Here is a 12,925-nt window from a genome sequence, read left to right as displayed (position 1 = left end):
TCCCCCCCCTTTTTTTTCTGGACTCATTGACTTGTGTGTTTATTTTCTCTCCCTAACCACCCTCTCTAATAGGAGATAGGAAACCTAATGCAGGAGACCTTGAATTCAGACAGATCTGATCAAGAAACCAGCTCTGAGTTTTACTACTTGAGCAGCTTCCAGAAATTTTGTGCATAGCCTTTATTTCCCTTATGCAAAAGGATGATCACAGCACCCGCCTACCCACTTACATGGTATATACTAGGATATATGTAATGAAATGGCGCATAGTAGGTGATCAATACATGGTAGCTTCCTTCCTCGATTTTCTGAACAGAACATAATATCTAGAGGTATGTGCCATGAGTGAGAAGTCACTGCAGCCAGATGGAGAGACTGAACTAAAGAAGATGCATTTGTGTTGTGGACTATTTCTTATGCAGCATCCTTTTGTCCCTGGTCTGTTATCAGCAATGCCATAGTTACTGTTCCCAAATAATCAGATGATCAAACGCTATACATATTGACTATGAGGAGAGAACTCAAAGATATAGTCTAAGCATCTTAAAAGCATCCATTTTTCAAATCCAAAATCCTCTGCGATCTGAAATTGGCAGCATCTAAGTTCTTCCAAAGAAGCTCTTTTTCTAACCATGTTCATCTTGGAGGTTATTTCCTATGTTTATTGGTTCATTTATAATGTGGTTCTTCTTTTTTTTTTTGAGACTATTATCAGTATTTATTTATTCATTTATTTTTTTCTTTATTGATTAAGATATTACATATGTGTCCTTATCCTCCCATTGCCCTCCCAACCCCTTCACCCCACTGGTGTCTGTGTCCATTGGTTATGCTTATATGCATGCATACAAGTCCTTTGGTTGATCTCTTCCCCTTACCCCCACCCTCCCCTACCTTCCCTCTGGGGTTTGATGGTCTGATCCATGCTTCTCTGTCTCTGGATCTGTTTTTGTTCATCAGTTTATGTTGTTCATTATATTCCACAAATGAGTGAGATCATGTGATATCTTTCTCTGACTGGCTTATTTCGCTTAGCATAATGCTCTCCAGTTCCATTCATATTGTTGTAAATGGTAAGAATTCCTTCCTTTTACTACAGTGCAGTATTCCATCATGTAGATGTACCACAGTTTTTTAATCCACTCATCTGCTGATGGGCACTTAGGCTGTTTCCAGCTCTTAGCTATGGTAAATTGTGCTGCTATGAACATAGGGATGCATATATCCTTTCTGATGGATGTCTCTAGTTTCTTGGGATATATTCCTAGAAGTGGGATCACTGGTTCAAATGGGGGTTCCACTTTTAGTTTTTTGAGGAAACTCCATACTGTTCTCCACAGTGGCTGCACCAGTCTGCATTCCCACCAGCAGTGGACAAGGGTTTCTTTTTCTCCGCATCCTCCCCAGCACTTGTCCTTTGTTGATTTGTTGATGATAGCCATTCTGACAGGTGTGAAATGGTACCTCATTGTCATTTTGATATGCATTTCTCGGATGATTAGTGACTTTGAGCACGTTTTCATATGTCTCTTGGCCTTCCTTCTGTCTTCTTTCAAAAAGTATCTATTTAGGTCTGTTGCTCATTTTTTGATTGGGTTGTTTATTTTCCTTTTGTTAAGTTGTATCAGTTCCCTGTTATAATGTGGTTCTTGACTAACACAGGACAGCACAGCGCTAGGTGCTACTGTCCATGGTGAGAACTAGATAAGATCCCTGCACGTAGAGCTGAAACTCTTTTTTAAATGGTATTTCTTATAAAGAGACATCATGATCTTTTATGCTTTGGCCCAGAGGAAATGATTTCACAGAGATGTTTGTGAAATTTGACTTACAAGGAAACAGATGGAGTATTTGTATATTCCTCCTACCAGCCTTTCAGTGGGTTGGTATCTGTGCACCAGAACTACCTTTGCTCACAGGAGAGTGGTGTCCAGTATTAATTAATCCCCTTCTCTAAGCTCCCATAAATTTATAGACAATCACAGATAATACTGATGGTTTTAACTCTGTTTTCCAAACTAGAATGTTAAAAAGTTAGAATCCTTTTTTTTGTTAAGGAAAATATACCTACTGCCACATTTGCCACAACATCTAAAAACAATCACTGAGCAGCAGCGGGTTATGTTCTATAAAGTCTTAGGTAATCTTAAGTGTTGGGAAGGCAGAGTTAGACATAAGGACGGGGGAGTGATGACACTATACAAAGAAAACCTGCTATCCTTAAATAAAAACACTAAAGGTTGCACTTTTGAGTATATAAGGAGCAGATAGGGGTTTGTCAAAAATATAGTCCTCTTGTTTTCTGGTTAATCTTTGATATTCTTAGATAAACCACCCTTCTCTACAAAATCAATGAAAATACATCTTTGTCCTTCGTCACCAAGTCATTTTGAACTCGTGCAAATGGAACCCAAAGCTATATGTCAAAGGAGAGAAGAAGTATCAGCATAGAAATTACAAGTAAATTCTGCATAAGCATGATACATAGTAGGTGGGGAACAGTTCCTAGCTGGTCTGCTCAGGTTGGATGGGTGTCATTTCATTGGGGAACAAGCATTGGATTTTTCTTCCACCTAAACCCCTTCCCAAAGCACCCCAGTGTGACAGCAGGTGTTCCATGTTGAGAAGTCTGTGTGGGTCACAGTCTTTCAATTCATCACGCACATCCAAAGACCTTTGGTTTCTCTAAAAATATATCTCTTCGACTCCAGCTATAGTCAGCATTGCTAGCTGCTCTGGACTTAAAAATGATGTGTCCCAAGGTGTAAGTAAAGTGACAGTCACACTACATTCAGCTTACCCAAGTATATTTAATTATTCTATGTGCGTGGGGTGGGGAGATTATTTTTAGTAATCATAAAACAATTAATGTGAACGCAACGCTTACTCATCCCCACTTTACCTCCCACGGGAGATTCCAAGCAAGGAAATAAATGATGGCTAAGTCAGTGTGTGCAAGCAGCCAGCTGTCATGCTCACTGAGATAGGAGGATCCAACCATCAGCAAAACTGGGGAGGGACAGCATGGGTGAGGAGCACTGTGCATAAATGCAGAGCAGATTAGAATACTGATCTATTAGATATTTAAAATTAAGTTTGTCATCATCATCATCATCATCACCATCATCATCTAGTTTGGACTGAACAGCACAGTGAGATGTGAATATGGGTCCTGGTGGAAGTAGATTCTCATTACTCACTCATTCATTCATTTACCCATTCATTTGTTCAACACATATTTATTGTGAGTGCTATGGACTGAATACTTGTCAGCTGTCTGCCTTTGGCCATATCATGAAACCTCAAGGATCCTCATAATCCTCATCTTTAATAAGATCTTTAAAAACAGCTACTGTGCAGGAAATGGGATTAAATCAGAATGCCAAGATACATAAGTGCTGCTGTCTAGGATTTTTATGCAGAATCCACTGGTGTTTCTTCTACTTGAAATGGAAGGAACGTGAGACAGGCAACTGTCTTTCTCTATATTCTCTAAAAAAAGCATAGACTTATACACTGAGACTCCCCCCCCCCCCCCACTCAACTTGGCTGCTCTGAAGTTGTGTGTGCATGTATGTGCTGTACTTGAAAAGGGTGTCTCTTTGCTTATATTCTTTCCTTAAAATTTTTAGAAATCTATGTCCTTCACGGTGTGGAGAAAATGGATATTGGATGAAGAGTGCGGTAGGAGGACCTCGCCCTGGTAAGAAAAGTGCTCTCCGGCTCCCTCCCAAATCCTCCTGCCTGACTGCCTTAGGGAGCACTCCCATTCTTCCTCCAGGAGGTTTGGACGAGACTCCATGTGTTTCAGACGGAACCATCCTTCCTCCTTCTCCACCATGGGCCAGTGCTTTAGGGGAGGGCCCGATCTGGGGTGTTCTGGAATCTTTAGAAGTGAGTCAGCCATGTGATGGGTACCGATATCTCAGCTTTGACCAGCACTTAGAATAAGGTTCTTTAGCCCTACCCCATTTTGCTCAGTGGTTAGAGTGTCAGCCTGAGGACGGAAGGGTCCCAAGTTCGATTCCGGTCAAGTGCATCTACTTTGGTTGCAGGCTCGATTCGCAGCGAGGGTCAGGTGCATGCAGGAAGCAACCAATAGATATCCCTCTCACATCCATGTTTCTCTCTCTCTGATTCTCTTCCTCCTATCCACTCTCTCTAAAAATCAATGGGAAAAAATATCATCAGGTGAGGATTAACAAAAAAAGTTCTCCTGTGATGGAACTGTCCCAGACAACAAGCAAGCTTCCTTCTTCTCATGTCACTTCCTGCCTTTCAGTCAAACTTTCAACTCTAAATCCAGGGGATTTCATAGAAACTGGTGTCTTGGAATTAATATCACTGAAGTACTTTATGATCTACTGTTAATAAAAAGCTTATTGCTTTTTTTAAAGGAGAAATGTCCCATCAAAAACATCATACAAATAAAAATAGAAAATTAATAATTTTAATATCAGCATGATTAAATTAATATTATTATATTACTATTGTATTTATAATATTAACATTCATAATATCAATTGTGAAGATCAAAAGCAAAATATGGAGTACTTTTTTAATATCATGGATGATCAGAAACAGTTTTATTACCAATATTTTTTTAATTGCAAAATTAGTCATAAGAGATGAAGGCACGCATCCAAAGTCATACAGAAAATCAGAGGGATTTGGGTTTCTAACTTCTAGCCTACAATTATTTGACATAGAAAAACCTTAGAGTATGCACTCTGATACCATTCAGCCAGTGAAAACTATCTGATTTCCCAACATCACCCCAATATGTATGTTCCCCCTGACCACATCTCCTTGATTTCTTCTGGCTGAAATGCCTTAAGTTTCTCCCATTCTGCACCCACCACTTGTCAGAAGCGTCACCAGTTTTCCAGGGCACAGCCTTCGGTGTGACCGCCTTTCTAAAGGCTTCCTTGCTGTCCTCCTCCCATACACTCTTGTTTAGCTGGGACTCCTCCCCATCCGATCCCATGGATGCTGACATGTTCTATGTTGCCACACAATTGTGACTGGACTCCAGATAGATCTCTTTGGAAGAATTATTTTTTTATTGATTTTAGAGAAGAAGGGAAAAGGAGAGAGAGATAGAAATGTCATTGATGAGAGATAATCATTGATCTGCTGCCTTCTGCACACCCCACGCTAGGGATTGAGCCAACAACCATGCATGAGCCCTGACCTGGAATCGAACCATGACCTCCTGGTTCATAGGTCAACGCCAAACCACTGAGCCACACCAGCCGGGCAGGTCTCTTTTTAGGATTTATCAGACACAACATTGCACCTTCAACACCTATAACTTCTTACAGAATGTAGTGTTGATTAAATGTAGATTAATGTGAATTACAAAGACATTCTCACTTATCAATGCAGAACCTAGCATTGTTGGTCTACCTGAATTATCTGAATAATTTTCTCAAAGGTCTGCACTAAGAAAATTCTTTGGCCAGTCCCCTTGGCAGTGGAAATGATAATCTATGCAATCCTGACTTTAAAAAAGACCCTGTGTGTTTGCAATTTATCATTTTGACTCAATTCCATGAAGACATTCCGTGAAAACGCCACGTATTAACTTAACTTTTCTAAAAGGAGACCATTCATTGCATAGATTTTTTTCCCAACGAGTATTTTTTTTCTGGAGCTTATTTTCACAGGTCCCATGGAGACAAATGTTATTTGTATCCAATGAAGAAAGATGGTCTGAGTTTCACAAAAAAAGGTCAATGAATTAAGTTAGTTTATTTTTAAGCAAGTCATTTTTCATACTCTTGCTTGCCTGGGGCAAAGTTTAGACTGTCCTGCAACTTTACTGTGGTTTCTCTAGATAATTAAGCATTTATTATTCACTTGCCTTGCATTTCATTTACACTTTCCCTCTTCAATCACTTACAATGGACTGCAACTGTTTTCTCACTATTGTCCTCAAATTAGTGCTTCTTAAATAAATGCCACATCTCTCCCTATCCAAATGCCCAAAATGTCACAAGCAAACATATGGTATTGGGGGTGGTAAGGAAGGGAAAACAACAACAACAAAGGATACATTTATAGAATACAAATGAGCTATTTTTAGCCTTTTGAAGCTTTTCACAAAAAATGGCCATTTATTTTACAATTACTATCTCCTTACATCCCCTTCGTCACCAAAATGCCCCCAGGTTTCTGGAGAACGGAGACCTGGGCCTGCTTCCAAGTTCTACAGGTCCCTGTATAAACCAATGACAGCCCCAAGTACGAGCTGCACCGCTTGGCAGTCATATGGGGTCACAGAAGAATGGTGATGGTGAAAAAGGAGAGTTTGAAATCACACAGACTCACTTTGCGTCTTGCTTCAAACATTTGGGGCAAGAAATGTATCAGTTTGGACCGTCTTGTACTCTCATCAGTAAAAATAAAATGACATTAATATCTATCTTAAAATATTGTGAGGAATAAATTACATTATATTTGATAATGCATGCAAACCCATTAGCACAATGCCAGGAGCATAATGTATCCAATAAATGAGATGGTGGTTGTTTATATTCTTGTTTTATTCTTCCTCTGGTTGCTATAATTTGCCAGGGAGTGTGATTTAAAGTAAGGCATTTTGCCTTATTCTTTCTGAAACACAGTTTTGTCATTTGCAACTTAGAGACAGTAATTCTTCTCTCCACTTGGTTTAGTGTTCTGTTAAACCCAGAGGACTGTAGGAACAGAATGATATGTTCCTTTTGTTTGTCGTAGTTATGATTATTAATATCACAGTGACCTCTGAAATAAGAAGATATGTTAAGAACCATTCCTTCCCTGTTCAGTGGCTCTGGAGCTTTTCTATCTCAACGTGTGATCTAGAACTAAATCTGGGCCAGAGTTTATCACAATCTAAAGGCTCCTTTTTGCAAGTACAAGAAAAGCATCGTGTTGGCTAGACACTTAAGACATAGTATGAGACTTGGAAATGGCAGACATTTTAGGCCTAAGTGAAACTCAACAACAATAATAGAAATCACATCTGAGGTTAAAATGATGTTCTTCCCACCAGAGAAAAAATAAAAGGGATATAAACTAGAAACCAAGTTGCATTCCCTAGTGGGTTCATCATACATCTTCTGTGTGAGTTGAGGCAAGCTTTTCTCTATATTAATCCATGCTCCCCTTCCGCCCCCCCTTTCCTATCCTTCCTTTGCATCTCTTTTTCATCCTGCTTTCCTATCTAAAACACATATGAAGCCCTAACCGGTTTGGCTCAGTGGATAGAGCATCGGCCTGCGGACTCAAGGGTCCTGGGTTCGATTCCAGTCAAGGGCATGTACCTTGGTTGCGGGCACATCCCCAGTGGGGAGTGTGCAGGAGGCAGCTGATTGATGTTTCTCTCTCATCAATGTTTCTAACTCTCTATCCCTCTCCCTTCCTCTCTGTAAAAAATCAATAAAATATATAAAAAAATAAAAAAAATAAAACACATATGAAAAGGGATATAAAATGAACAAATGAGACAAACCCCCATTCTTTCATAGACTGTATATTCTAGCTTGAGAAGTGACTTAAACATATTAAATAAGTCAATAGGTGCATTAATCACTGATTATGAACTCAAAGAAGCAAATTAATAGAACAAATGGCAAATCTCTCTGTCTTAAGCTTATACCTGAAACAAGAGAAGGATCTCTCTGTGAGGTAGAGAGATTAATAGCTCATAGCAACAGAAAATAATTCCACAAATTTGAAATATAACAAACAAGAGGACTGCAAAACTGATCTGTCCCGAAGTCCAGAGTTCTGTTCTAGCATTCCTGTGAGGATAAAACAAGAAGCATAAAGGGTTTCTTATCCCCTATGCTCTGTTTCTTTTCCTTATTGAAAATGTCCTGGCATCAAGGACTTGATGACTGTGCTCCATGGGCAATCCTCTTTTTTATAAATATCTTGACTGTGCTCATGTCCCATAGTCTGGTAAGGGAATGATCACTATCATAACATTTATCATTAAAGCTAGAAGTCTGATCCTCATGGGTCAGGCCAGAATCCTGTTATGAAAAGGAAATGGGTCTGGCTGGTGTGGCTCAGTGGTTGAGCACTGACCCATGAACCAAGAGGTCACCAGATCAATTACCTGTCAGGGCACATGCCAAGGTTGAAGGCTCGATCCCCAGTAGGGGGCGTGCAGGAAGCTGCCAATTGATGTTTCCCTCTCATCCATGTTTCTATCTTTCTATCCCTCTCCTTTCCTCTCCCTCTCTAAATATATGTATATGCAAAAAAGAAGAAAAGGGAATGTGGTCAGGCCCAGATAGGTTCACTGGTAAATTCTACCAAATGTTTAATGAAGAAATTATACCAAGTCTGTACAATCTCTTTTAGAGGATAGAAACAGAGGAAACACTTCCACACTCATTCGATGGGGCCAGCATTACCCTAACACCACTAATTTTCAACACTATTCTGGAAGCTCTTACTATTGCAATGAGACTAGAAAAGGAAATAAAAGGCATACAGATTGGGAAGGAAGACATAAAACTTTATATCTGTGTTTTTTTTTGGCAGATGACAGAGTTGTCTATGTAGAAAGTGCAAAAGCAACACACACACACACACACACACACACACACACACACACACACACCCTCAGAATATAAGGTCAATTGCTTTTCTACAGAATGACAACTAATTTAAAATTACAGCACAATATCTTTTACATTAGCACACAAAATGAAATACTTAAACATAAATCTATCAAAACATATACAAAAGCTATATGACAAAACTATAAACCCTTAAATAATGAAATCAAAGAGTAAATAAATGGAGAGATATCCCATGTTTATGGATAGGAAGTCTCAATATTGTTAAGATATCAATTTTCCCTATAGACTGCAATCAAAATAAAAATCTCAGCAAATTATTGTTTGGATATCAACAAATGAATTTAAAAATGTATATGGAGAGGCAAACGACCCAGAATAGCCAACATACTATTGAAAGAGAGGAAGAAACAGCTAACACTCTGCTTTCATTGTAGCACAGGCAAGTGTAACTGCGCCAGCATTTATACAAAAATGTTTCCATTTCACTCCTACCCATTCACTAGTATGTTTCAGCAAAAGAACTCAGGCTGGCCCTTTATTGATTACCTAATTGAGACTCTATTTCTTTCTGCATTGTGACAGATTTAGTTGTTTAAAAATGCAACTCCACTAAACTGGTATTTCTTGAGCAACTACTATATACATGTTTCAAGTATCATTTCTCTTCAGTCCATTTTTTTACAGCAGTCCCAGAATCTACTTTCTAAAATATAAATCAGATAAATTTGTATCTGTCAACTTGGAAATGATAAAACTAAAATGAATGCATGCAGAGACAGACATTCAGATGCTGGGTAAAATGTAAATATTAAGTGTTGCTGAGAACACTTCATTAAGCAAATGGTCATATAAGTCAATGAGACTTTGAACAAAGTGAAGTTTCACTGTATCTGATAATGGCTTTGAAATCGAGGATCTGGCTGTGAGTTCCAATTCTGACCCCGATTCTGTCACTGTGACTTTGGCCAAGTAATAGGACATTTCCTTTTTTTTTTTTCCTTAAAAACCCAGCATTCTGCCATTTCTCCAGGGTCATTGAGGAGCCCAAAGGAGATGACGTTTATGACAGACGCTTCTTCACTGAGGAAGAATCTGTAATGATGCCCTAATTAGTGCATCATAGAAGAGTTCTTTCCTGTTTCCAAGTCTAAATTTAATTTTAAGCCCATGACCTATTTATGTATAAATACTACTTTCCTCACTTTTAAATGTATGAGGATTTTACTCTTTGGATTCAAAGAAAGTGAAGAGGGGCTTTAAATTTTTAATTTAATTAATAATTGAGTTAATGGCACGACATGGACATTTATCTCAATAATGCTGAAAACTCATGAATCAAAGAAATGATACTATATGTGCATGTAGCCACATATTAAATTTTTTCTACTTGGAAATTTGCAGGCTAAACCACCAGATACAGAAACATACACACAAATGATACTGGTTTTTGTGTGATAATTTTCAAGTGTGCCACCCAACTAGCCTGTGGATTATAAAAAGCCTAACGAAATGTCTATAAGGACATTATTAAAATTTTTAAAAATAAAAAGATTTATCTTCATTTGCAGAAACTATTATTTAATAAAATTATGGTTCTAAAATCTGTACTACCAGACCCATAATTATTAGTGATAATAATAATAATAAAACATATTACATATAATATGACAATGTATTATATTAGAATATATAACAATATCTTTGTAACGAATTCTAGTGAATAAATGTCAGCATCTGTTTTAAAAATGAGGAATCTAATAGCAAATATACTATCCATCCATTGAATTGTTACCATGTGTCATACACTGCATGGCTGGTATTTATTGCTTCATCTGATCTTGGTCATCACCCTAACAGTGATGGCGAACCTTTTGAGCTCGGAGTGTCAGCATTTTGAAAAACCCTAACTTAACTCTGGAGCCATGTCACATATAGAAATTTTTTGATATTTGCAACCATAGTAAAACAAAGACTTATATTTTTGATATTTATTTTATATATTTAAATGCCATTTCACAAAGAAAAATCAACCAAAAAAATGAGTTCGTGTGTCATCTCTGACACGCGTCATAGGTTCGCCATCACTGCACTAGGAGGTAGATTCCGTACCCACTTTATAGATGTGCAAGTTGAAATTTAGGCAGATGGATAAGCCAAGCATCTTACAGTCAACACATAGTAGCTAAATTTATTCTTAAATTTGATATTTCAGTTGGCTGGATTCATAGACACTCCTCTCCCCAACCCCAGGATAAAAGCAGGTGGCAGGCCATGGCTGGTTTGGCTCCGTGGATAGAATGTCGGCCTGCAGACGGAAGGGTCCCGGCTTCGATTCCGGTCGAGGGCACGTGCCAGGGTTGTGGGCTCCATCCCCAGCAGGGGCGTGCAGGAGGCAGCCAATCGATGATTCTCTCTCATCATTGGTGTTCCTATCTCTCTTTCCCTCTCCCTTCCTCTCTGAAATCAATAAAAATACATTTTTTTTAAAAAAAAAAAAAGCAGGTGGCAGGCCAGCTGTTAAATAGGTGATGTTGTACAAAGGGGCTGCAATTTGTTTTAATCAACATCAAAATGATGGCTGGGCTTGCCATGTACCTCACACTGCACAGAAAGAACACATTCGAATATTATTGATACAGGCAGTAAAGTACTTAACCGTAACATTTCATAATCCAAATCCCGAGAAAAGTGTTTCCCTGAAGCAATAACATGGTGAATAGAATTCAAAATTTAGTTCACAAACCTGTTTCTGGCTCAATGGAAAAATAAGGCTGTCCCTCCAGGATGCTGTACACCAACTTGGCGCTGTTGCCATAAACTGGGTCATCAGCATCGGTGGCTGTTACATTAGTGACAGACGTACCTAAAAAAAAAAAAAGAGAGAGAGAGAGTGAGAAAGATAATAATTAACACATGATTCTTGCCAAGAGCTAAAATTTGCGAAGCGTATCCTACAGAACTCCATGTGTGGGAATAAGGAAGAAAAGAAGTCTTTTTTAGGATAAGGAGATAACTACTCCATCATAACTTCAACAATATCCAAGTTTTTCAAAAGAAAAAGTACTGCTAGGTTGAAGTGCTATATAAAGATAGCCCTTTTAGAATCCTTATTCTTGAAGATTTCTTTGTAGTTTTCATTTTTAAGCTACCTCTCCGACCCACGTAGGCATGGAGACTATTGAAAAGGAAGCATACCAAAGAAATATGAAACATTAGCTTAATAATACAATAGCACATGCAGCACTGAAGTTTTGTAAAAGCACAACTGAAAATATTTTAAAAATGGCTGCTGGTAAAAGCTCTACAGAGATATTAAAGGGGTAGTTTATCCATCTTATTCCATTCCTCAGAATATAAAATCAGATAGGGACCACCAATTCATCAGCACACTCAGGGAATGAGGCCTTATGGATAATAGAAGCACACCTTCTAATTTTTTTTCAGGACAAATTATCTATCTTTTATTCTCTCATTCATTCACCAGGTAAGCACATTTGGCCTGCCTGATATAAAGCATATATACTAAGACAAAATGACAGGCAAGAAGCTCACAGTTTGGTAGGAGAGGAAAAGTTAGGGGCCGACAGTTATACTGGGAAATTCAGCTGAAAGCAATAGCACCAGATTTGGATCCCCCTCTTAGTCCAGCAGAGGGAGTGGCCAAGGTCAGCTTTCTAGGAGATGTAGCCTTTGAGTTAAATTATTCAAGACAGGCAGAGTTTAACCAGAAGTAGAGGTGCTTGGGAGACATGCTAAGCCATCAGTCAAATACACCTGAAGGCAAAAGACTCAGAGAGACGGTGGGTAATTCTGCGAACGGCTGAAACTGGGGAGACATTGGAGATGTCTGGTGAGATCACAAGCATCACCTTCTACAAGGGCAGGGTCGGGGTCGTCCTGATCCAGGAGGTGTGGGACATATGGTAATTAGCAAACGTATATTGGCTCTTGGAATGAGCGGATGAATGAACAAGCCGTGTGTCGATTTCATGAGGAATGGGAGGAAAGCATCACCGATGAATGTAGAGTCTGAGATAGTAGAGATCTCTTCCAGAATTTGTATTGGGGAATCCCCTTTGATCAGTATCTTGGGGAGGCAAAAGGATGATATTGAGCTGGACATCATTCCATCACTTGGGCTGTGATGCCATCACATCAAAGGCCTCCGTGGACTCCCCTGGGGACTCCAGAGCTAGGATGTCATTGAGGAAATGGGGCCAGGCTTTTGGACCCCAGTACCAACCGGCTGTTGGCTACTGGAACGCCCCTGGGAATGCAGGCTGGGCCTGGGGCCAGACAGTTCCCTTCTGCTGAGGAAGAATCAGCCCTGAGCAGTCAACATG

The 12,925-nt window shown here is 39.1% G+C and overlaps 1 protein-coding gene across 3 annotated transcripts in view; it reads right to left on the bottom strand.

The window, feature by feature from the left end:
• CDH8 (cadherin 8) overlaps positions 1-12,925 on the bottom strand; it is a 322,908-nt gene that overhangs the window by 156,849 nt on the left and 153,134 nt on the right. For all 3 annotated transcript variants that reach the window (XM_059667865.1, XM_059667868.1, XM_059667866.1), the window contains exon 4: positions 11,326-11,445. In XM_059667865.1, coding sequence (XP_059523848.1) covers positions 11,326-11,445 — 120 coding nt within the window. The remainder of the gene's footprint in view (positions 1-11,325; positions 11,446-12,925) is intronic.

Source organism: Myotis daubentonii, chromosome 15 (genome assembly GCF_963259705.1).
Source record: "Myotis daubentonii chromosome 15, mMyoDau2.1, whole genome shotgun sequence".
NCBI classification, from domain to species: Eukaryota; Metazoa; Chordata; class Mammalia; order Chiroptera; family Vespertilionidae; genus Myotis; species Myotis daubentonii.
Note: the sequence above shows the minus strand (reverse complement) of the source record. Positions and strands in the feature narration are given on the sequence as shown.